This window comes from Rhipicephalus microplus, chromosome 6 (assembly GCF_043290135.1).
Source record: "Rhipicephalus microplus isolate Deutch F79 chromosome 6, USDA_Rmic, whole genome shotgun sequence".
NCBI classification, from domain to species: domain Eukaryota; kingdom Metazoa; phylum Arthropoda; class Arachnida; order Ixodida; family Ixodidae; genus Rhipicephalus; species Rhipicephalus microplus.
Window position 1 is genome coordinate 159,723,706 of NC_134705.1, and position 26,018 is coordinate 159,749,723.

Consider the following 26,018-nt stretch of genomic DNA (forward strand, 5'->3'; position numbering starts at 1 on the left):
GAGACTTCGGCCGGTTCCGTTCAGCCGGCGTGGTTTGTAAGCATTTATCTTACCCGCGGCGGCGAAGAACGGGAAGCGGCAGCAGAGGGCGCTGCCATACAACTCGCCAAAGTTGCAATCATGCGTCTAGCGCTCACGAGCGTTTTGTCAATAGAGAAGTTTTGTCCCTCTGCTTCAAAGCCGAATGGTCTGAGGCATTATTACTGTGTTATGAAAACTCAACATCCAAAATTCTCAAAAACCAAACTAACAGCCTCAAAAGTCTGATAAGTGCTTATATTTGTCGCGAAAAAGCACACCTACATTGCGTAGTGAATATAGTACCGTAACTCCTTGGTGACGTCTAAATGTACAGCCTCAGAGACTAAAAATGAGCAAACTTTAGGGCCATGTTTTTTGTTTTCTGCAAGCTGTGAAAATTTTATGGAAAGCCGTAGATTTGCAATAAATCTCAAACTACACTGTTTTACTTCGAGGCAAAAGTTAAGGTGCTTTACATATTCACACAGTTAAAAGCGGGCCAGCGAATAAAAACTATTTATTGAGTGCGTTTGTAACACACGTTGTTTGGTGCCGCCATCTGTAGTTCATAAACAAAAACGCTCACAGCCTCAACAGCCTCTGAGACGTGGGCAGCCAAGTCTCAAGCCTTATATAAAATCTGCTCTTTTCCCATTTACAGCGGCTGGTGATGCATTCTTCACCTGCATAATTCGTGTGAGAAGGCGCATACTTTTGTCTATTAAAAGTGAAGCAGAGAAACCGCTCTTTTCCCGCTATTTTTTTTCCTAGTTTCTAAAACAGAAGTGTTCTCCGTGCGGCGCTCTGTAACGGCTATTTCCTTGGTTTCTTCGGAAAAACAAAAGAGGATGCTTTGCGCTAGTAGTGATAAGCCCGTAGGTGAATGGTTGGTTGGTTGGTTGGTTGGTTGGAGCCAAGAGGAGTGGTTATGCCCACCACGGGGGATCAGCAGTGGGATGTAGGCCTTTCTTGTTTATCTCATATTTTCTCTTTCTTTCTCTTCTTATCTTTCGTCATCTGTCCCGCTCCTTCTATTTCTCATCTCCTCTTTCTGGCCTAGTTCTTTTTCTCTGTTTTATTGATGCTGTCTTCGATCTTTCTTTCCTGCATCCCTTCGACCTCCTTAATTATTCTTGCTTCGTTGTTTCTATCATTTTTGTTGTTGTCTATTTCTTTCTCCGTCTCTGTAACTTTCTTTATTACCATCCCTCCCTTTTTTTCTCCCTTTCTCCTTATATCTTTCTCTCTATCTTTTACTATATTTCTGCCTAAACTCTATGATTTATGGTACTCCTGGTCTCTTTCTGAACTCATCCTCTCCCCATCAGAGTCATTGCAGCTTATGGACAAATCGGTGCTCGTGTTGTGGCATCAAAGAATGAAGTGAAGAGAAGATGAGGAGGACAAAAAGAGCGTGTACTGGTGCGTGATCACAATTTTAAAGCTTCGACTTTCAAACCTTACAACGGAACTTTTCAGTTCCAATCTTGCACAGACCTGCTGTAGAATTTGCATGATTATCATTGTCAGCGCCCTTCGCAGACTGTGATGGTTGCATTTCTGGCGCCCAAGCCAGATCCGTCGCCTGCAATTCGCAAAAGCATCTAATATGATAGCAAAAAAAAAAAAAAGGACAACTCCTACGCTGGCCTAAAGAACCTCAGATGGTGGAAATTTCCCGAGCCCTTCACTAGGAAGTCTCCGCAATTGCGCTGCTTTCTGGGGTTGAGAAATCCTAACCAGTTCCGTTTGAATGTCAGACGCTTTTAAAGAAGTACCAACACAACATTTAAAAATTTTCGGATCATTGCTCTAAATAAAATGAGTGGTGTCGGAAACCCTAAAACGAGTACTGTTGGGCCTGGGAATGCATCTTTTATTACCACTACCTAAAAAAAAGAGCTTTCGGTTACAGTGCCGAGGAGGAGGTTACTTAGTGACGTGTAATAGGAGCTTTGCGTCACAGGGAGACAGCAGCTGGTGACGCACTAACGGCAAATCTGTTCATGCTGCACGCGAACAATAATGAGGGAATGGTTTTCCACTGACATTAACAGTGATTTCTGCTATTTAGACCGCACCCTGGATACATAGCTAGAAAACTTAGGAACTGTCTTGACTCGGCCGGGATAATGCCCGTTGCAGTCGAACTGTCTTGTAGATCCCCATCGATGAAAATTTTGAAATCAAAATCAAGTATTTTATTCGTGTTATGACTGCAGGGGGAAAGGGGGGAGAACGTTGACATTGCATACGCTGGAAACAGAAAAAAAAAAGTCTCTTTTGCGTCGTTTTAAACTCATGTCAGTACTCCTTTAATACCGAATGCCAAGCCCTTGTTTTAAGGCTTGAGCCACCTGATGGCACATGCCTGTTTTTTTCTTCAAATGAAGGGCTCCTAAACCATCTCTGAAAATACAAAGGACGAGCGTACGTCTTATTTTCTCCTGGCACTTTACGTCTTTCCGCCACGTTTCGTGACGCCAGCAGTCTGCTCACGTGACGTCACGGGGAAATAAGTTCTTTATTGGTCCGTATACGAGGGACATCAGCTGTGAATTATCTCTTACCCTGCTTCATCAAGCAGTCTTAATCCCATGTCTAACAAGACTATCATGAGTGACCGATCGATTTCACTTCGTTTTGCGCATTCTGGACTGCGAAAGTGAAGATGCCAGCATGTATGCCCGAAAAGCGCGATATCCTGGTAGGCTCAAAGCTCAGCGCACGGTACGAAATCTTCTTTATAAAGGAATATGTGGCGAGGAGGAGATATCGGCTGCAGGAAGGGTAATGACGGCGAGAGAGAAAGTCTTGCCTTCAAGTCGGCGTGTTTTATAGGGCCCTTTAATGATTGCGTCGAAAGCTGGTCATGTCTGCGAGGCTTAGCCACAGCGTCCGAAGCAAAATTGTCATCGCTTGGTTCTGAGCATCCCAAGGTGGTCGATAGAATAACTGCGACTTACTTGGAATAATCTGCTTTCCGTGGATGATGCAGACCCCAAATATGGCCCCGTCTTACCAGCCAAACGACAGGCAGTCTGGCTGCTCTTAGTCGGTAGTAAACGCAGCCGCAGAGTATCTTCTCGAAAAGGGGATGCAAGCAACACCTACGTTCACAGCTTTCATTCATTGCTTCCGGCGAATCAGGAAGAGAAAGTTTTCTATTCCGGACGTTGTCAAATTCCGCCACGTTCTCACATTCTGCTATTGATCAACTCCGATTACCCCAGGGCGCTGCTATACGCCTTTTACGGCACTGACGCGAAAATCTTCAGGTATGGTTTTCTTGCCTCAAATGAAAACCCAAGCCCTCAAAATCCTAGAAAGTGTATTGTTATGCATGAGTGCACCCTAGAAAAGTATTTACAATGTGTGTTTGAAAGATAGTTTCGGCTTCTACTGTGCCCTGACATCAGAACACGGTATGAACTTCTCGGTAAGTGCTTGCGCAATATATCGTGACGTCTCCATAGCAGCTCCGCACCGTAGCTCGAATACTGATACACAAGCAGCCATTTTGTGTTTCCGTGCCTGACGTCATCACAAGTAGCCAGACAGTGCTGCGTGAAGTCCCCGGAATTCATGCTGTAGCCGGACGTCAAGCTAGAGTCGATGTAGATACGTGGTTCATAGGAAAATTGAGTTCTATATCGAGATGAAATACATCTCATCAGCATTCGCTAAGCCTCACACTTGCTTAGAGCCGTATCTGTATACAGAAGAATTGTATGGCACTGTAAACACACCTCCGAAAAATGGAGTGTTAAGAGTGTCGCTCTTACGAATTTCGACAATACGACAAAATTTGACATTCTCCAGAGTCTAGTACGATTTGAGGATATTATTAGACATCTGCACACAGCGTCATTTCTCGTTGGCCACAGTGGCGGAATGCGGTAATTTTGAATGGGAAGTGGGCGAAAGAAATTAGATCTGACGAAAAAAGCTAGTTGTCAAAAACGACTCCCAGCTCTATGCAACCGATACTTATTTCTAAACTCTGGCAAAGTTACCACACGCCTATAGCGTGACACTGTAGTTTCAGCAAATCGTACCAGTGGGTTTCCGTTGCATATGACCCAGGTTCGTTTTTGACAACGATCTTTCTCAAGAGATGTGACTTTTCTCCTCTATTTCCCATTCGGTTATGTTAAACGTTCGTTCCTGCCACCGAGAGATGGCGTCAGGTCCAGATGTCCCAAGTTTCTGGAATGGAAATGCCCACACAATCCATCTTTGCAACGCAGGACACAGCACAACATGGAAGGGTGGAAGGCAGCTCTGCCCAACTCGGATCCGAAGACTCAAGAAGCCCTCGTGAAACATGCGAGGACAGCGGCCATCGTCAATGAGATCCCGGACCAAGCATCCCACTCACCGATTTACTCGCCCAGAAACCTAAAAAAACGCTTTATTATCTCTCTAGCTAGTTGGGAACGCACATTAGAAAATTTACATTCGCGAAACGTGGTGTATTGAAACACGTGCAGCGTTTCTTTCGATAACTTCTAGCGATTTGGACCAGGGTGGATACTTCCGCTTATAATAAGCGGATTTTGGCCTTCTTGTCTGGCCCATCGCTGGTAATTTTCCTGTCACTTGTCGCCTTTATTTAGAGGGGGGTGGAGGGTTTGCTTGCAGTTGTCTAGAAAATGTCGTTACTTCAGTGACCATAACGTTAAACATTTGTCGTTCACTAATGTCATGTTCATTGGTAATTTTGAGTACAGCTGAGTGTTGAAGTGATACATCCGTCGGGAAATTAAGTAACAGCAATACTCAAAGAAAATATCGAGTAAAAGTGGTGTCTTTCTCTCCATTAACAAGAATCATCATCTCGTTCCTTTCCTTACTCTATCACCGCGCGCCCAGCACTTTCATGTTAAGAAAGACAAGCCCATTATGAGTGTAACATGGCCTTCTTGATAGGAAAATGGCTAGCACCGCTTACAAGACAGGACACCGTTTTTCAAGACAGGAAACGCAAGCAAGCTGAATGATGATTATCCATGTAGGACAAAAACACACCCTCTTTACCAGATATTTTTAAAGTGAACCACACACTGGCAAAAGTACATTCAACCGTGTAGAGGCTACCCTATAGAGACCACATTAAAAAATAAATATTGTCGCTAGGTGAAAATAACAGAATACAGGACGACGGTGCGACCATAAAAACGATGTCTGTATTAACAGAACAAAACAGCAGCCGCTTCGACTTCTTCTTCCTCGGAGGAACCATGGGTGCTGTCCACGCTCATCACTTCATCGTCCTCTGTCTTCTTTCCCGGCCTTTAGCCGGGACATTAGCCCCCCATTCAAGAAAGCATCGTCCCGATGCTTTATAATCAAAGCGGTTTGTACTCGTTGGAAACGCATGAGTTCATTCGGAGAAATAAGGCTTCATGTGTACCACGCGCACAACTTCTGGAGCATACCTTCGACGCCTTGAAGAGTGCGCAGTATCAGGAACAACCTCATAATTAATGTCACTGAGACGTCGCAGAACTTTGTAGGGACCGAAGTACCGTCTTAACAGTTTTTCTGAGAGGCCACGGCGCCGAATAGGTGTCCATATCCAAACTTTCTCTCCTGGCTCGTAGGAGACTGGTCGGTGACGAAGGTTGTACCGTCTTGAATCGTAGTCCTGCTGGCGACTAATACGTAGGCGTGCAAGTTGTCGGGCTTCTTCGGCCAGCTGAGTGATATAATCAGCATTCGTTTCAGCGTCTTTGCACTCGTGCGGCAGCATAGCATTTCAGCACAGTGGTGACTTCACGACCATGAAGAAGGCGGAATGGCGTTGTTCTTGTTGTTTCTTGATGAGCCGTGTTATAGGCGAACGTGACATACGGCAAGATCTCGTCCCAGTTTTTATGCTCCACATCGACGTACATGCAGAGCATATCCACTAGTATCTTGTTGAGAAGCTCCGTAAGACCATTCGCTTGTGGATGATACGCCGTTGTTCGCCGGTGGGATGTGCCACTAAGTTTTAAAACTGTCTGTAATAGTTCGGCTGCGAATGCAGTTCCCCTGTCAGTTATTACCACTGATGGAGCACCATGCCTCAGCACCACATTCTCTACGAAAAATCGGGCTGGTTCACTTGCCGTGCCCCTCTCCAAAGCCTTGGTTTCGGCGTAACGAGTGAGGTAGTCGGTGGCTACTATAATCCATCTGAGACCTGCTGATGAGGTTGGAAATGGGCCCAAAAGATCCATTCCGACTTGAGCAAATGGAGTAACAGGCACGTCAATAGGATGGAGGAGGCCTGCTGGTTTGACGGGTGGAACTTTTCTGCGCTGGCAATCAAGGCACGTCCGAACATAGTGTTGAACGGTCGCCGCCAGTCTTGGCCAGTAGTATTTCTGCCTCACTCTGCACAACGTACGCGTGTAACCCAGGTGGCCGGATGTTGGTTCATCGTGGCATGCCTGTAATACTTCGCTCCTTAGAGATGTTGGAACAACGAGTAAGTAGTCGTTTCCATGTGGCGTGAAGTTCATCTTATACAGGACCTCGTTGCGCAAGCAAAATGACGAAAGCCCTCTCACAAACAGTCTAGGTACAGCTGAAGTGCGACCCTCTAAAAAACGTATTATGGGTTCTAGTTCGGGGTCGTCTCGTTGCAGCTGTTCGACAGTTGCCGTGTTTACAACTCCGACAAAGGCTGTATCATCATCTTCTGCCGTCGCAGGTTCGTATGGCGCACGAGAAAGAAAGGCAATCAGCGTCTGAATGTTGCTTCCCCGATCTGTAGACCACCGTCATGTCAAATTCTTGAAGCTTCAGGCTCCAGCGCGCCAACCGTCCTGAAGGGTCTCTTAAATTCGTCAGCCAGCAGAGGGAGTGATGGTCGCTGACAACATTAAAAGGACGACCATACAGGTATGGGCGGAATTTTATCACCGCCCACACCACCGCAAGGCACTCTTTTTCCTAAGTGGAATAATTTTCTTCCGCACGTGAAAGAGTTCTGCTCGCGTAAGCAATTACTCGTTCGGCGCCATCCTGCCACTGCACGAGTACAGCTCCTAAGCCGACATTGCTAGCGTCGGTGTGCACTGTTGTCGGTGCGTCATCATCAAAGTCTGCGAGGACTGGTGGCTTCACGTTCTCGCGGAGCTACCCGGTACGGGTTTTGCCTGATGGGGCTGGTCATGTCGTCCGTTATAATTCGATGTTTCGTCAGCGGCGTTTGACGGACCCTGGAAATCGAAGAGACACAATCTTCAAACTTGTTAATAAGCTGCATGATACTTTGCTTCTGCGCCGGCAGCAAGCTTGGGCCAATATCAACAGATAGAGGTGCGGGGGTCAGATCAGTATAATTATCTTTTTCAAGAGTTAGGCAGTCTGTCATCTTGGCGAGCTCTTCCACGTACGCGACTGCCATGCCCCTCGTTAGATGTCCGCGTTCAGAGCTGAAGTTCGTAACAAGGACGTGCGTGTGTCCGCATTTTATGCATACGACGCCTCTTGCGATAGATAAACCATGGCTGAATAGCAGTGTTGGAATTTGCTCGGCGATGTTTTCAGAATCGCTCGACGTGTCACATGTCACAGCCACGAGTGCGCTCGATCTTTCATGCAGTTGGGCGCATTTTCGCTATACAAAATAATTTGAATTTTTTTCAACTGCCCTCCCTATTTGAGTGACAGTTTTCTTTATGATAAAAATATTTTTAAGAATGGGTAAATCAAATTTCCGCATCTGTTTAGTTTCTTTTTGCGACGATTACTCGCTTGTTAGCTCGGCAGATTCTGCCAACTTTCCATTTGGAGCAGCCAATCGACTGGATCTATGACAGCGGGTGACTGACGTCGGACCGCACGTCATGAATTTCAAAAAGTTTTTTTCGTATTTTCGATACATCGGCTAAACAAATTTTTCTCAAATTTGGGTGGCTATATAGGTCACTGCCCGCTGTTCAGAAAACAATGTAAAGAATACTCACGGATTGAAACAGGGCACTCGGAGCGTGTGGCCACCGTCGGATGATTGTGGAACTAAGGTGTCGCCACATGGAGCGAAGGGGAAACATCTACGCAGTATAATGGCTCCTTCTGGCCGCGAACGAGCCGGTCTGCAGTTCACCACACTACCACCGTGGCGCCGCGCAAGCCTTGCACGCTTCCATATGCCATTCGAAATGGCCCTCCGATGCACCCCTCCAACACTGTAGCACAAGCAGTGGACGCCCTCATTACGAAAACTTTGGCGATGTGACCCGAGTTCTGTGCAAGTAGGACACAGGATTCAACTGAGAGCCTTACAGCGTCTGTCCAAGCAGTGCACTCTGCCAATATTCAAGTGCAGGGTCCGCTATCATCGCGGTTATCAATCGCAGTGAAAAATCATGGTGAAGTAAAATAATCTCTGTATCCTTCTCACTTACTTCACCCACGTTCCAAGCACCCAATTTGCATCATGTTACAAGCAGCGGCCCATATAGCGTCCACAAAAGCATGTAAACCCCAATCTCGTTGCTGATTCCTGTGTCCTACTTGCACAACATTCGTGCCACATCGTTGCTTCGTGTTATCAGCGTGACATAGCATTCTTGGTAGTAAAGTGGCGCGAACCGGGTTAGGGCCGGCGCCCACACAGTGGCCGTTTGGGAGAGGATATAGATACGGTTTGGACACTTGGGAGAGAGGGGTTGGACACATTGGAGAAGATATGGAAGAGAATGTCACTACTTTCTGTATATTAAGGGATTTTAAAAGCGCGCGTAGTGAGAGCATCCCCTGCTTGTGACACAATGCGCATCGGCGGACCATTTCGGTTGTCATATGAATGCGCGCAAGGCTTGCGCAGTGCCACGCTGGCAGCAGGGGCATAGCCAGAAAATTTTTTTTTCGTAGAGGGGGGGGGGCACCTCTTTCATTTGAAGGAGGGCACCCCTTTGATAATACCATTTTTCTCTATGTCATGGAGGAAAAAAATTCAGGGGGGGGGGGGGGCACGGGTTTGGTGTGCCACTCCCTAACTACGTCCCTGGTTGGCAATGCGGTGAACTGCAGACCGGCTCATCGGCGACCGGAACTCTACTGCGTAAATGTTCTCCCCTTAGCTCCAAGCCACAGTGCAACACCTTGGTTCAAATATCACCCACGAGCGGCCCTGGATGTATACCGGCGGCCACGCGCTCAGAGTGAATCCGCGAATACTGCACTACATTCTTGCTTTTGCTATTTATAAACTACGTAGGCCCCAGCAGATGCTGTTGTTAGATATGTATGGGTGTCTTGGCCACTGGTGCTGGAACAAAGCCACCACCTGCATTTTTCTTTTGCGCGTTTGCTCGCTTTTCAGGCGCCTTTCCGCGATAAGCATGGCTAGATAGATAGATAGATAGATAGATAGATAGATAGATAGATAGATAGATAGATAGATAGATAGATAGATAGATAGATAGATAGATAGATAGATAGATAGATAGATAGATAGACAGACAGACAGACAGACAGACAGACAGACAGACAGACAGACAGACAGACAGACAGACAGATAGATAGATAGATAGATAGATAGATAGATAGATAGATAGATAGATAGATAGATAGATAGATAGATAGATAGATAGATAGATAGATAGATAGACAGACAGACAGACAGACAGACAGACAGACAGACAGACAGACAGACAGACAGACAGACAGACAGATAGATAGATAGATAGATAGATAGATAGATAGATAGATAGATAGATAGATAGATAGATAGATAGATAGATAGATAGATAGATAGATAGATAGATAGATAGATAGATAGATAGATAGATAGATAGATAGATAGATAGATAGATAGATAGAGTTCATTTGGGGGAAGGATCGCGGGCCGCTGCCACGTATAGAGACGGGCAGACTGAAGATTAATTCGCTAGTGCGAGACAAGTCATTTTTTTCTCTCTCTCTTCTGTCACTTCAGCATTTATCTCTAGCTAGGATACCTTCACTCTGTGGTCAATCAAATGAGGCACTTTTCATCAGTGGCAGTGTCAAAGTAATTAAGCACCAAGCTACTATATATGGATGTATCACACTTCGATTATTCATTTATTCTATTAGCCTGGATGTATTACATAATATATGACAAAATAAAAATGTTCAATTGTATAAACAAAACAAAATACACTACGCACTCTACGATATGATTCTCGTAAAACACGAGGAATAAGTAAGCAAATTAATAAACAAAACTGAGACAGCGATAGTGAGTGGGTTCAGTACAATAGTACGATGTCTCCGATTGGTTCTTTGTCACAGATGTTCCACATAAACACGCTGAAATCACCCGAAGAAGGAGCATTTCTTTACCGGGTTCATCCGACTGCCTTCAGAGCAATTGAATGCCTTGGCGAAAACGTGCGAGTTTCTCGCCACCTTATTGCAATCGGCCGGTACGAGGTTGCGGTCGCCTGGTCTTGCGCAGGACAGGTAACACAACGTCATGAAGAACACCTTGTCCTCGGGCAGGTTCGGCGCCAGGGAGAGGGGCACGGTCTCCGCGCCACGAAGGTGCGACTCGCTGAGGGCAGCGTATGCGATCTCCAAGGCCGGCACTTCCGGAAACACGGTCTCCTCTCCGTCGACCTGGCCGCACTTGGCCTTAGTACGAAACACCTCCAACGTCGAGTTTGACAGCAGGGAGTTTTCTTCCTGGAACGCTTGAGACGCCCACTTGATTCCTTCTTCGTCAATAGCCCGGACTAGCTGTATGGCGATAAGGAAGAGCAGGCCGCTGTACAGCATCGCCTGGGTCCCGTTCCGGTAGTAGGCCGGAGCTGCTGCAGCGCCGAGAGCCAGCTTCACGACATTGCTTATGTAGTCGTAGCCCAGATAGTCCGGCAAGCTGTTGCTCGGGAGAAACAGTGCCTCCATGTACTCCGATGTCTTGTTGATCCTCTTCAAGGCCTCGCGCACCTCTATCCAGTACTGGGTGAGAGACTGAGGCCCATCCTCGGGAAAGCCGACGTAGAGGACGTCCAGAGCGTTGCCCCGGAGGAGCGACTCGTGCGGCCACATGTGCTTCCTGGTGGCCTCGAGTTTGTCGATGGTCCGCGGCTTGCTGTAAGCGTCAATCCAGTCAGTATCGTTCACCTTACGCACGGCGGCCGATACGATGTGGTCGAAACCGGCGTCGATGACCTCTCGATCCCGCGGCGTAAACAGTGAGGAAGCACTGAGCGCGAGCACAAGCACCTTGTATGCGGCCTCAGCCATGAGCCCGCAGAACATGGGAAGCTGCTCCTCGGCGCTCACCTTGCTTCCGTAGTAGCCGACCAGGAGGGCAAAGTCCGCCACCGGGGAGCAGTACTGGACGATAAGCCACGTGAAGTATCGGTTCAGCTGCAGCGTTGTGTACTTGGTCACCAGCGTGAAGACCGTTCGAAGAAGCGCGATGTCAGAGACCGCGATCTCATCGTCACCTACCAGTTTCGGATCGAGTGACATGGCGCCCTGGAACGCCTGCAGCCAGTGCTGACTCGACGCGTTCGGTGCGTAAAGGCCGACGTCGCGGAACGGTAGAAGTACGGGTCTCTTGCGCGAGGACGCTGACACGGCCTGGAAGCTATTCAGGACGTCCTTTTCGATGGCGCGGAGTTCCTGGATGACCGTCTCGTTTACCAGAGGTCGCGCGGCCGCATCTGGGTAGAAGAGTTCCAGGAATTGTTCCCAGTACCGGATGTAAGACCGCTCGACGACTGCATGGTGGTATCTCATGATCGGCAAGTAGGCTCCGGGAGCGATGACGACTCGGCGGTGGTGGCGGCCGGTGGAGGAGTCGGGACGCTGCATCGTCAAGCCGACGGTGATCCAGAGGGGCGACTCCCAGAGGTACGAGAGTGCGACGACAAGTTGCAGAGGGTCACGTAGCTCATCCGGTGGCTCTGGCCAACGCAGGCCATTACTCTCGATGAACGAACGAAAGAGAGCTATCTGGGACGCGTTAGAAGGGTAGTACCGCCGACACATTCGGTACATGGAGAGAGGCTTCCTTCCGGCGGGCAGCTGCAGTGCGCCTTGGGTCAAGACGCTTTCGAGGCGGTCGTACCAGGCGAACCGGAGGTCGTCCATGCCCGACTGGACCACGGGGCGCCGTTCGAACGACTTCTTGTTCCAGCCGGAACAGACGAAGGCCTCGAAGTCGTCGCAGGGGTCTAGCTTCCAGTCGATCTTTCCTGTGAGGAGAGCAGCGTGTCGGACGCAGTCTTCCGTCTCGCACAGGTAGCGGCTTTTGGCGCGCTTTTTCTGGATCGACGTGAGCGTGACGTAGAACACGACGACGATCAAACAAGTGGCGATGCAGGCGGTAGAGACGGCGAACATATCTGTCTTGGTCTTCGGCGAGCTTTCTTCTGGTGATTTGCCGTGAGCCTGAAAGAAAAAAAAAATTGATGGATAATTATATTATCTGGGACTTTACGTCCCGAAACCAAGATATGGTTATGAAATACGCACAGCTGCCGAATATTTGACCATCTGGTGTTCTCTAACTTGCAGTGACATCACACAGTACACAGGCTTCTACTATTTCGCCTCCAACAAAATGCGACTGCTGCGGCCGGAACCGAACCCGTGACCTTCGTGTTTGCAGCCAATTGAGCACAAGCCACTGCTCCACCACGGTAAACAAAATTTTGAGGCATACTAGCTTTCTATTTGAATTCACAAATAGGCGCAATCTGACGGACTGATTGAGCTTGCTTTCCTGAAAAGAACACCCGCGGACCACCGCTGTGGTGAAGACTATCTGGTACATACGAGCAAGACAGAGTGAAATCGACTGAGTGGCGATGTCGCAGATTGGCAGCTCTCTCCCGTTTACATTTTTTTTAAACTGTAACACAGTAGCCAGCCCTGCGCCTGTTATCCACGTCATCCGAAGCTCATAAAAAGCGAGAAACTGGATTCCAAGAGACCTAATAAATGGTAATTCGTTTCAGGGGGTGGCATAACGTTAGGTGGACAGATGAGATGAATAGAAATTGGCATTTTACGTTTCAAAACCATGATATGATTAAGAGAGGTGTCGTAGTGAAGAACACCGGAAATTTCAACCACCTGGGGTTCTTTAACGTGCATCTAACCCAAAGCCCACGGACCACTGTCTTTTTCGCCTCCAACAAAAGTATTCAATCCCGTGACCTAGAGGTCAGCAGTCGAATGTCTTAACCAGTAGACCTCCAAAGCAGGTTGCAGATGAGATAAAGAAGTTTGAGGGGGTAGCATGGCCTCAACAAGCACAGGAGCGGGTTGACCGCTGCATCATGAGAGGAGACCCTGCTGCGGGAGCAGTCAGGATGATGACGACGATAGCGGATTCATACGAATGAATTCAGCTCTGAAAATGCATTCTGTGTTTCATTACTAGACGTGTCGATATACCAATTTGAAAAATCCCCTACTTCCGCCCGAAAGTGGAGGTGCTGATGTCGATAGCAATGCATCGAACAGTTACGAAAAATGTCGTAGTTTCATAGGACCTACGGCTAGGTTGCTTTTTTTCTATCAATGCCATTTTTATTGTAAAATTTCTGCGATTTCAAGCTCTTGTCCTTTTCGTGCATTAGCTCTACGAGGCAGAGATGCGCTGCCGTAGCCACAATTTCACTGAATTGATTAATCGGCAACTTGGTAATTACCTCTTCAAATATTTGATTACTTCAGGTTAATTGTTTATATGAAAAAAAAAGTTGTCCGTGGCAGCTTATTCATTGACTTTTTATTTCATAAATTATGAAAGTTGTCTGTCAATTGAGATGTTTATCATATAATCGTACAGACGATATCCAAGCTGACTGCTTCCGGCGCACTGAAAACGCGGCAACTCGGTTACGTCAAACTAGGACTTGCCTTGACAAGATACCTCGTGTGCGTGTCGTCTTGAGACAACACAGATACAGCACACACACGCACGCACACACACTGCACACACACACACACACACGCACTGAATCCACAATTCTCTCGACATTCATGTGTAAAGAATTGAGGTGCTCACTATCTGCACGAGGTCGGACAGCGGGTACATTCCCGGAGACATGGACTCATCTCGACCCGGTGACGTTGATGACATTGGAGTCTTAGGTGGTGCTGGCAACGGAGCCTTGCCGTTCATGTGTAGGCCTTGTCCGTCCTGTAAACGTTCGTCTTGTAGTTAGGTCATGCGTTTTTTTTATTTGTAGAATCACTGCTGCATATCAAATAATAATATATGGAATTTCACGTCCCAAAACTACGATATGATTAGGAGGGACGGCGTAGTGGAGGGCTCCGGAAATTTCGACCACCTGGAGTTCTTCAACGTGCACCCAAATCTGAGCATACGAGCCTACAGTATTTTCGCCTCCATCGAAAATGCAGCCGCTGCAGCAGGGATTCGATCCCACGGCCTGCGAGTCAGCAGCCAAGACTAGACAGGGTTACAGCTACTAGACCGAAGCTAGTAACGTTGAGTGCTATTAGTGATCGACTCGCTTTGCTTAAGTGTATTGAGGGCTCTGCAGGGGCCTAATATTTTAGGGTGTTGATACGGGCATGTTGGTATTGCAAATACGTGATGGTATCACAGGTGACGGACAAGGACAAAAGAATGGTATCGCTGTGTTGTGCCGAGTATTTCTTTCTTTTATCGTTATCCTTAGCCTGCGCCACCATCAGGTATTAGGCCTAATCCTACACAGAAAACACCGCGCACCGTTGGGTGAAGGGGTGGCCGCAGACGGGGTTGGTTTGGTGAGGCTCGCGGAATCATGAGCACTCCCTTCTAGTATACTAAGTAGAGTGTCGATCGAGGCGCACTTTGTAAAAACAACTTTTATAAGCACCGAGATCATACGACACGCGAAGTTGCTGAAGCTCCTCATATTAACGCTGTAGGACAGCCTTCGGTATTGGTACCCCATCTTTGACCACATCTGGCAAAAGAAGTTCTTACGCTCATGAAAAATGGTTAGGTGAGGAGGAATAACCTGTCGCTTTATGCCTGTATCTATTCTCCGTGGTTTCATTGACTAACGGTGCACATGCGCGGCTGGCACGCGAGAAGAAAGTCGGGCACATATTTTCCCGCAATAAAACCTTCAGTAAGCGCTTGTGTTGTGCCCTTTCTTATCACCGTAGCGTTAGCGTCTTGCAAATGTTAACTACTGTAGCCAGTATCCACTAGCTCGCTTTTCTTCTTTGCTTCTTCTCTCTCGTGTCAGTCGACTAATTTTCATTGATATTTTCCTCTCTATACAATCTCCTGAAAGCTTTCTATGCCTCAGGTGATTTCGCACTGCTCACCATTGACCAATCAACGTTGTCCTGTGATGACATCGCAATGACGTCACATATTTTTCGCGTCCTGCGATGTCATACTGACGTTGCATGGTGGGACCATGGTGTCCCGTCATTGCTCGGGAACGGTCGCGCTAGTTCTCCGCGAGACCTTGCAATACCTTAAAGGGGCCGACCACCAATTCATGGGCGCGCTCTGTCCTATTTTGTCGGTCTGCTCAGCCATTTCTTTTTTCACCGTAATGCGCTATACCAGTGCAAGGTTTCTGTTACGTTTAAGTACAGTTTAAGGATATAAATCCTACTCAAAATGCAAAAAAACTGCAATCTGTGAAGATATGTCATGGTCTTTTCATTTCAGCTAGGATCTCATCACACCTCCTGGACAGTTGTCGGTCTCTTTAAGGCAGCGGTTCTAGATTTGGATTCGCGAAGCTATTTCGGTGGTGCGCGGAAACCCTCCTCGAAAATAAAACACTTTTTTGGGGAGCACACTGTGTATACGTTCCGTGAAAGCGGCCCCTTTTGATTTTGGTTTGCCTCATCGCATACTCTTTTTTGCACTGCCACGAAGCTGACATGTTGCGCCTTTTTCATGGGATGGCTGTGAAGTTTCGCCGCGATTTTCTACGATATAGACACGTAAAGATGCTGTCTTAGACTTGAATGTTTAAAGGACAATACTGCTAGAAACAGGTGCTTCTACTGACCTGCAAACTTATTTTCAAGGTCTTGAAATGTACGAAGCACTATAATCTGACTTTTTTTTTGCCAGGTAAAAACATAAGGTACCTATTTACAAAAGCCGAAACAACTAGGATGATATCGTAAGAAGCAATAGCAGCCTAGAGGAATTCGACATCCTACCAATAACGACAGGAAAGTAAGGAGAGCCCTAATATATATGCCGAGAGGCAAAGCCGCTGGTGAGGATAAGGTAACAACGGACCTGCTGAAGGATGGCGAGGAAATTGTGTTATAAAAACTGGGCACCTTATATACGAAGTGTCTCTTGACGGGAATGGTACCGGAATCTTGGAAGAACGCCAACATCAACTTAATTCGTTAGAAAGGAGACGTCAAAGACTTGAAAAATTACAGGCCTGTTCTCTACAAACCAGGTACAAAAATAACAGCTAATAGAATTAGAGCGACATTAGAATTGAATCAAGCAATGAACCAAGAAGGATTTTGTACAGGCTACTCCGCAATAGACCATATTCATACTATTAATGAGGCGGTAGAGAAATGCGCAGAATACAACGAACCCCACACGTAGTCTTCATAGATTACGAGAAGGCGTTTGACTCAGTCCAGACATCAGCAGTGATGCAAGCACTACAGAATCAGGGCATCGACGAACCCTGCATAAACATACTGGAAGAAATCTACACCGCATTCACAGCCACTATAGACTCCATAAAGAAAGCGACCGAATTCCAATAAAGGAGAGTGTAAGGCAGGGAGACCAGATCTCTCCAATAATATTCACCGCGTGTTTACAGGAGGTTTTAGCGGCCCTAGATTGGGAACAGTTAGAGATGAGAGTTAATGGAGAGTATTTTAATAACCTGCGATTCGCTGATGACATTGCCTTGATGAGTAATTCAGGGGACGATTATTGAACTGGACACGGAAAGCTAAAGAGTAGGTCTGAAAATTAATATGTATAATTCTAAAGTGATGTGCAACAGTATTGACAGAAAACAGCACTTTGTGACAGGTGGAAAAACGCTGAAAGTTGTAAAAGAGTATGTCTACTCAGGACAGGTAGTAACCACGGAGCCGAACCAGGAGGTTCAACTAACTAGAAGATTATTGATGGGGTGTATCACATTCGGCAAGCATTCTCAAATCATGATTGGTAATCTACCACTAACCATCAAGTGGAAGGTATATCTGCATCTTGCCGGTGCAAAAACCTGGAGGCTAACAAAGAGGGTTCAGCTTAAGTTGGGTACGATGTTGCGGGCGATGGAACGGGAAATTATAGGTGCAACCTTATGACACAAGAAGAGAGCAGAGTAGACCAGGAAACAAACCGGCGTTAAGGACATCAAAAACAGGAAATGGACATGGGCCGGGCATGTAGCGCGTAGGCTTCATAACCTATGGTCATTTAGGGTAACTGACTGAATTCCCAGAGAAGTCAAACGCACGAAGGGGAGACCGAAAGTTACTTGGGCCAATGAGATTAAAAAGTTCGCAGGTATAATGTGGAAGCAGAAAGCTCAAGACCGGGTTGATTGGCGGATCATGGGAAAGGTATTTTCCCTTCAATGACCGTAGTCAGGCTGTTGCTCCTGCTGATGATGATAATGGTGAGGATTTCATGCTAGATGGTGTGTCAAGTTACGACTTCCCTCCCCCCCTCCTTCCATTTCGTTTACCTCACTGAAAGGGGTGTCTCATAGCTTCAACCAGGCCACAAGGGGTGCCCGAAACATTCTTGAATGAGAACCAATGCCTAAAGGTCTCGCAGTCACGCGCAATTCTCACATACGGGAACCCCAACATAACCATTTAACGAATTGCTGACCCAAATTTTAAATACTTTAGAGTGGTCACTGCAAATAAATTTTGACATTGAATTTTTAAGTGACGTTTTTAGGGTTGCCGACATCAGTGTTTTTGACACTGGTGTCGGCAACCCTAAAAGCGGTCCTGTGATGCCTCGAAGTCTATGGAATATATGTTTAATACTGCCACCCTAAAAAAAACACTTTCGATTTTTATATTAAGGGTGTGGTTCTTAGTATGGTATCGTCACAGTGTGACATCACGAAGAGACAGCAGCTCGCAGGGCTCTAACGACAGATCCATCATCTGCTCATGGTTCGCAATAGCGGCGATGACTGAATTATCATCCAATGACCTCGACAGTGATTTCTGCGACTTAGGCTATGTGCAAGGCGCACAGTTAGCAAACTCATTGGAAATGTGTTGGATCCTCGCGATATTGTCCATTGCAGAAGGAGCTGGCTTGCTTACTTATGCTCAGCGAAGAACTCTTTGAAATTGAAGTAAAATAATTAATGCATATGCCACTTCAGCATGGGAGGAGCGTTGACACTGCATTGGCAGTTTACTGCGCAGAAGGAGAAAATGGGAGGACCACTTACTGTCCGTGGAGATACCGGACTCGTGGAGAGATTACCGCTCGAAGGAACCGCCTGTGGATTTGGTTCTCTGGCTTCTTGCGTCAAGCACTGCCCATCGGCTGCAGCAGGCCCTGCAAGAATGGGTGCTGCAACGCGCACCCCGACATTACACAGCCGTTCTTGTGAGTATTACGGTAGTTTTTTTTTTCCTCGGCGGAATCGGATGAAGAAAAAAATCGTCAAAAAGCTTAGTGGACGGTAATCTTTCGAAGTTCTTTTTCAAACGCATCACGCAACTACGACAGAATTAAAATGGCAATGACTAAGGAAGACACGAAGTAGGCGTTGAACTCTAAGCTAAAAAAATCTATGAATGTACATGAGCAGACAATTATCACGACAATTACCACATACAATTACCACCAACATACATACATTATTATGTACAATTACCACCAGCTAGCTCAAGTACCTCTTCTAGAGCACTTTCTAAAGCTTTTTTTTCGTTTTCTATATCCCAAAAGCTCTCTTTTCTAATAGCGAAAGTTGTTTAGCTGACACGAATTTTCGAAGCTAAATTTAGTCATTCATTGAAATCTCTTGTTCAGGGAGACTGTCCTAAGCAAGCGTAAAGCTGAGTAAATGCTGACAGCATATTTCATTTTGATTTTCAAGCCGTATTTCCACATTGCGCACCCACCGATGCCGACGCTAGCGTAACGTCAGGCTACATTGTCAACTTTGGTAACATCACAAGCCAGCATGGCTAGATGTAATGACGAAAGGCACAAAAAAATGTTAGCTTGAGCGTCAACGACGGAGTCACGCGGTGGAGTGGTCGCGGAAACGTCACGATATCTTAAGCGAACACGTGACCGGAAGCTCATACCGTGTTGCGACGTCAGGGTACGATATAGGAAATGAAATTAGCTTTTAAGAACATGTAAAGAAATTTTTCAGGTTGCTCCCGTTTGTTGGTAATTTTCTAGGATATTGAAGCCTTGGTATTTCATTTCACACAAAATAAAAATACAACTGATAATTTTTGTTACAGTACGCCTGTAAGCCAATGCATTCTCAGGAAAAGCATTGCGCCTGAATGTTGACAATATGCACAGAAAAAAAATGTGGAGGCGCCACTTGAGGAAATGCGCCAATGCGGCAGCGCTAGCCTCGGTGTTGTTGAGAAGTGGCGCTGATGCGGTGTGACGCAACCACACTATGGCGGCATCTCGACAAACTGAAGATGGCGAGACGCCGAGATATACCATAGCCGAGACGGTGCAGTGCATGCGTTCACGCCGACACGACAAGTTACAAAAAGCGAAGAGGGCATCGACAACAGTAACGCGGATGCAGTCAGCGCAAGCGCAACCGTGCGTTGAAAAGGCCTCGTGCGTTGAAAAGGCCTCGTGCGTTGAAAAGGCATCATGCGTTGAAAAAACATCGTGCGTTGAAAAGACATCGTGCGTTGAAAAGGCCTGCGATGTCCGAGGACGATCGTCAACATCTGCAGTCGCTCACGCCGGAAAAAATGAGCGGACAGGCTTGTACAGCAAACGCACGAATACAGCTGTGCTGGTAATCTGTTCCCACATGAATGTTGTCATCCCCCTAAAATTTAAGCAATGGGTACGTCTCTATAGACTAGTTGCAAATCCTGCTGTCGCTGAACAATCGTCATAACGTGATTCATATGGACAGAAAAATTTTCACAAGTGTTGGCGCAGCGGCAACAATGTGACACGCAGTGTTGTTATTCCACGGCACGCTGATATTGAGATTGCCAAGCACATTTTATTTTTTTAAGAGTACTGAACGCTGGGCGAGTTGGTAAATCATCACTACAAAACGCTTGTGTGTGTGCTTGTGTGATACGCTTGTGTGTGTGCCTTCTCTGTTTCTTGTCGATTTTTCGCGCAGTTTTGTAGTGGTTATTTTTTTAAGCAGACTAGCCAGACATCTGAAGTACAGTTTAGCGTAAACAAGCATGCAGACCGAATATATAAAAGAGTCGGCTAATGCTCCTTTCAGAAGTATAGTCTCCGAGCTTGGGGAAGCCATTTGGCAAACTGCACCATAGGTTCTCGTGATACCTTAGTCTAAGTTCCTTTAAAGTTGAACTTGGTGTTTTGTACTATGGTGAAGCCATCTTATTGCAACTCACCTATGCTGTTTGTCAGAACAAAATTTAACCAGTCAACATAAACTTATAATGTGCTTCGGTGAGCCTAAACTCGCAAAGTGTCTTTACTTACGCTCAGGTCAAGTGAACGCTTAGCATGCTTGGAAATTATCTATTTGCTGCCCACATTGACCAGATGCTATAGCTATTGCTGTGTCCCTTAGTGCGTTGGAATTCTGCAGCCGTGACAAAGAAAACAAAAGCTCTCATCAGATAACCACTCCTTGCTCTAGAGCACCCGCAGAAAAATGCTTGAGTATTATATGTGCAGCCAGAGGATGGTACAGAATGGGCGGAGAACTTCAATACACCCCCTCCCCTCCTTCCCCAACTCCCCCCAACCACTATCTACCAAGTTTGTTTAACTGGGCTAGAAATTTGTGAGACTTCTATTTGAAGACACTGCATTTAAGCTACGTACAACACATTGTTCCCGAGGATAAACAAGCAGTGTCGGGCTCGCTGCCTACGGCGGCCGCAGGGGGCGCCACCGGTGCCTTCGACTTCTTGCGATGACGTCTGTGGTGCCTTTTGGAGTGTCCGTGCTTTCCACCCTCCGGGCTGGCCGCTTTCGTAGGCTGCATTCGTCGCATAATGAAACAGTCATGAAGTCTTTTGGAACATTAATACGCACGAACGAGAGAGAACGTAACATGGCGATCCGAGGGCCTCATTCGTATTTGTGTGAACAGAACGCCGGTGAATGAGGACGACTGAGCAAAACTTTTGTCAAAGTTGGGCTGGGCGATCTCGTCCGATTGGGACTTTTCATAAGTCAGTTTTGTCGGCTAGTTTACATGGCTTTTGCGGTCCTCTAGAAATACTCAACGGGGACAAAATAGTCAGTCAGTGCTGGTTGGAAATGAATCCAGACATTTCAAAGTGTTCCTGCGATGCCCAATGAGTTCGGCTGCCCGTACGTGGCCGATTTTGTAACACTTTGAAACTCCATTTGGGACAAAAACATGCAAGTCAAGAAGTTCATGTCGCGAGTTTGGTTTAACATGAAATTGTGTAAGGGTACGTCGGGAGTACGTGTTACAGAAATAATTTTTCAAATTAGTTCACTGTTAATTACAGTCTGTTACCGCGCTGCCAGGAGAACAACTTGCTCATCCACATATAATGGTTGAATGTGAAAGTAAAAAGGCTTTTATTTTATCTACATTATTTCATTTTTGTTCGCAACAAATAAAGAAATGTTGCGGGAGACCAGGGAAAAAAATGCTGACCCATCTGCTTGAAATTGTCCCCCCCCCCACACATGTACAATACATTCCACCTGGCTTATCTACAAGAAGCTTGCCTGCATAGACCACGCAAAAAAACTATTTCATTGTTTTCTGTCTTTTTGAAATCAACAAAGTTTAAACAAATAGATGACAATATTTGAAGGCAACATTATTGCAACGATGTTATCACACACTTCTTAGTCCCTTAAATTAAATTTGTGTAGTGCTACAAAGCTGCCTTAAATAACATTTATGTAGTGCTATAAAGCTGTTTTTTACTAAGTATATTTAGAACTGTAGGTGAAGTAAACCACAGCTTGAGTACACTATAAATATTTTTAATTTACTGTTTTTCTGGTTTGGGCGTTTTTGTAGCCATCGCAACACTGATTTTGACTGCCCTCCTTGCCCCCCTTCCACTGTGCATACTGCTATCAGCATAGATATACGTATGGAGGGTGGGGGTGCACTTCCTAAGGCACCTACCCTGCCACAGTGCCGCATACCTTTACTAATTCACACCTTACGTCTTTTCTTTTTATGCTCAGAGTTATGTCTACGCATGTTTCCTGTTTTCTTTTACTATGACGACCTAGGACTTCTAATGATGCATTCATATAAATCCTAACTTTTCACATCTGCCTCGGAAAACGGGGAACCAATGGCCGCCTTTGTGGCAAGCACGTCATCGTCTCTTGTCCATTTTTTTCCTGTGTGTTGGCACAAGTTTGTTTCAGCGGGAGCACTTCCTAAAGGCCTGACCACACGTATCCGTCACAGCGTGTCAGCACGTGTCGTTTTGACGCGCCCTACGCACCCTCTCTCTCCGTAGGAAAGGGTGTGGAGTCGCGTAAAGAAAGCCACGCGATGACGCGCTGTGACGGACACGTGTGGCCAGGCCTTTAGGGCCGTTCCACGCGCTTCCCGCATAACCGCAACGCACGTGCCGGGACCCCTACCGCACGCAAGTTGGAGACAAATAAGCCAATTGGCGACGCTGCGGAGAGAGAAAAAGCGTCGCCAATTGGCTTATTTGTCCCCCACTTGCGTGCGGTAAGGGTCCCGGCACGTGCGTTGCGGCTGTGCGGGAAGCGCGTGGAACGGCCCTTACTCTGAAGTAGGAGCCGGGCCGGCAGGTGTGATCGCGCGTCGTTTTGTGCTCTGTATGCTACGGCAGAAAAAAATATCTCGGTATAGAGACACGTGCATAGTGTGCCAACCCCTGGCTACAGCTCTGTGTAGCGCCGGAATATGTGCCGGAAGAATCAGAACATTAGAAGACGGTGATAACAGGCCAAGCAAATGATGGCTGGACCTGTTCCTGTTGGCATCTGTATATAAATGTTTTCTGATGAAAAAATTCGTGGACTCAGCTTCGACGTATGCCTGCCTCTTTTCTTAAACAGTAGATTCCGCTTTCCACCTGACTTGAGCTTGTATATAGCGCATTCAGTGGCGGATCCAGAGTAGTGGACGGCAAGGGCGATCACCCCCCCCCCCTTAAGTCTGTGTCGGCACCCCGGCCTTACTTCAGCGCTTGTAGTCCGCCTCTCGACATCAATCAGGGCAAATAAGTGAAACCACTGTTAGCACACATTAACAGAATTGTGCTATGAAGGGTATTTATGCTAGTAAAAACAAAAGGTCATGATCATACCCCCCTCTTCAATGTTACTTTAGGTGGCCGCCTCCCCCACCCCTAAAATGAGTGGCTGGAACCACGCCTGAGCCAATTACGGTAAAGAAGAAATGGCCGAGCAGACCCACACAAGGGGACAGAGTGACAAGGCGCTCTGTTCTCTTGTGTTGGTCTGTTTGGTCTTTTTTGCTTTCCTGTAATGCGCTATACCAGTTCGAGTACGTCGAACGAGCTCACCTAATCCGCAACACTTTATAAATACTGTATATGCTACCTTTAGGTAGCATATGCAGTTTTTCTAGAGTTTTTGTATCTCCAGGATCTCTAGTATCTGTATCTACACATTCTACAGTATCACCAGTAACTCTACAACATTTGTGTTTCACCTGACGCTAATTATACAGATGCCAACAGGGTAGTCACAGTCCGATGGTCATTTCCTTTCGGACTCGACTAACAACGAAGGGTGGGGTGCAGTGAAATTTGGCCTCCTTAATGAATGGTGAGCCCTGCGCACGCTTATGCCATCGGTGTGCAAACATTCCTGTTCATACTCACCCGGAGTGATTCCTGGAGCGCCGGTTGGTCTTGTCCCGCAGCTGGGCTCCTCGGAGTGGGTGATGCGGCCAGCGGTGACTCCTCGCGTTCTTCCTGTGCCCGCTCGTCCTCGGCAAAATGAGCATGCAGTCTGCGCGGCGGGGCGTTGCCCATATCTGGGATGAGTGCTTCGACGCCCTCCGCTCGGCTCGGAGTTGTGCCACCGGGTTCAACGTGAACCGGTACACCGTTCTCAGCCTCACTACCGCGGAGGTTGCGGTTCTGCGCGTGGTCCGGTTAGTCGCTCGGTTTCGTCGGGGTGTATTGGTCGATCAACTCACAGTCACGTGTATTGCCAAGCGCAGAAGTTCCCCGGCCGTGGGCTTCGTTGGGCAATAGGGCGTATTTAAAAGAGATGTTTTGTCTGAAAAAAAGGCGCGAAAGTCTCAAAGTCCTTAATGTAATTGCCTGAGGCGACTGAAAGGCGGAACAAGGGTTGAAGATTACTATGCTTACTATGTTTTACTACTGGGGAAGCAATAAGGGTGGAGGTGGGGATGACAGGCGAAAATTTTGGAGGGGCAGTATCTCCCGCTCCCCGTGCCCGCCCCTGCGTATCAACACATTTGTTGACCTATCTGAAAGATTCACGTCCTCCATCGCGATCGCTTCCTTCCCGTAAGTATGTTTTAATAATGTCGTAAAAGAGGCAATCACGATTATTTCGATGTAGATTCTTATCGAAAGGGCCCCGTGTAACTGGCAAGAGGGTCAGATCACCAAAAAAAAATTGTGGACTATTTTACAGCGCTACGGGTTAAATACAAACTGAGAAGGGAGGACACGGCGCTGTGTCCCTTCTCTGTCCGTATCTAACCCGTTGCGCTGTAAATATTGCACGATCCGCCAACTCGCCCAACTCGCGATTCTGCTACACCCAGAATAAAAGCTGTACATAAGGAGTCACACCCCTGCACGACTCGTGTATGTAACGAATCCGCTGTTCAGAAATTGTTCATTCAAAGTAGCACCAGGCATCGTCGATTCGTATATGTGGGCGCCGGCCGCTAATTTCAATATGAAGTTTTAAATTCACTCGATCCCGCCGGACGAGGCTTGCTTTCACACCACTGCAAGGTTACTACACGCTGGATATGCCTGTCTACTTCCACGAACTGAATACGGGCGCGAGCCAACTGCACGGAACTCCTGCGCGTTGTAAAAACAACCTCGCAAATGATTTTCGCATTCCCACCTTCTAGGTCGTCACGGCCGCCGAGATACAGGATCAAGCTAACAGTCTGCCTGTGCTGCCTCTTCTTCTTCCTCTTCTCCGCTTCTGCTTGTAGAGTAGGGTAGAGCCTTCAACAGTAGCATACACCCACGCTGGGGGATTAGCCAAGAACTTGGCAGTTTTAAAAATAAAGTCCTGTATAGTAGAATAAATGTCCTCTATCTAAACATGAAAGAAGTAATAATGTAAGACGAAAGAAGTAATAATGTAACGAAAGTGCATATTTTAAAAAGACAGCTGAGTAGAAAGCACAGACAGTAATTCTGAGGGAAAAAGTAATACTCATACTCAACGTAGCAGTGATCGGTCAGCCCCGTCATCGTGGTCCAACGGCTAAGGTATACTCGGCTGCTGACCCGCAGGTCACGGGATCGAATCCCGGCTGCGGTGGCTGCATTTTCGATGGAGGCGAAAATGATGTAGCCCGTGTGCTCAAATTCGGGTGCACGTTAAAGAACCTCGGGTGGTCAAAACTTCCGGAGCCCTCCACTACTCACATAATCATATGATGGTTTTGGGACGTCCAATCCCACATGTCAATCTGATGATTGGTCAAGAAACAAACATTCCACTAAGTACTAGTGGTCAGCGTTATTGAACTGACATAGTTGAAAACTGAATTGCGAAATACCAACGACCAAATATTTGAAAGAGACGATATACCGAGGAATAACTTTAGGCTGCATAGGAGCATTCAGAGAAGGCTTCAACT

General features: G+C 46.8%; 1 protein-coding gene across 1 annotated transcript; it reads right to left on the reverse strand.

The window, feature by feature from the left end:
* Positions 1 to 10,323: 10,323 nt before the first annotated feature.
* On the reverse strand, positions 10,324 to 24,186 carry LOC119168385 (endothelin-converting enzyme 2). The gene is made up of 3 exons (XM_075867878.1): positions 24,034 to 24,186; positions 14,039 to 14,173; positions 10,324 to 12,411 (listed from the first exon to the last, which is right to left on the reverse strand). The coding sequence occupies exons 1-3, from the start codon at positions 24,184 to 24,186 to the stop codon at positions 10,324 to 10,326; spliced, it is 2,376 nt and encodes a 791-aa protein (XP_075723993.1).
* Between the last annotated feature and the right edge of the window lie 1,832 nt (positions 24,187 to 26,018).

Coding starts and splice junctions, on each gene's coding strand:
- LOC119168385 (XM_075867878.1), bottom strand. CDS start 24,186: ATGGGCAACGCCCCGCCGCGCAGACTGCATGCTCATTTTGCCGAGGAC. Junction 14,174..24,033: donor CGCTCCAGGAATCACTCCGG/GTGAGTATGAAC, acceptor GAACGTTTACAG/GACGGACAAGGCCTACACAT. Junction 12,412..14,038: donor TGTCCGACCTCGTGCAGATA/GTGAGCACCTCA, acceptor TTTTTCTTTCAG/GCTCACGGCAAATCACCAGA.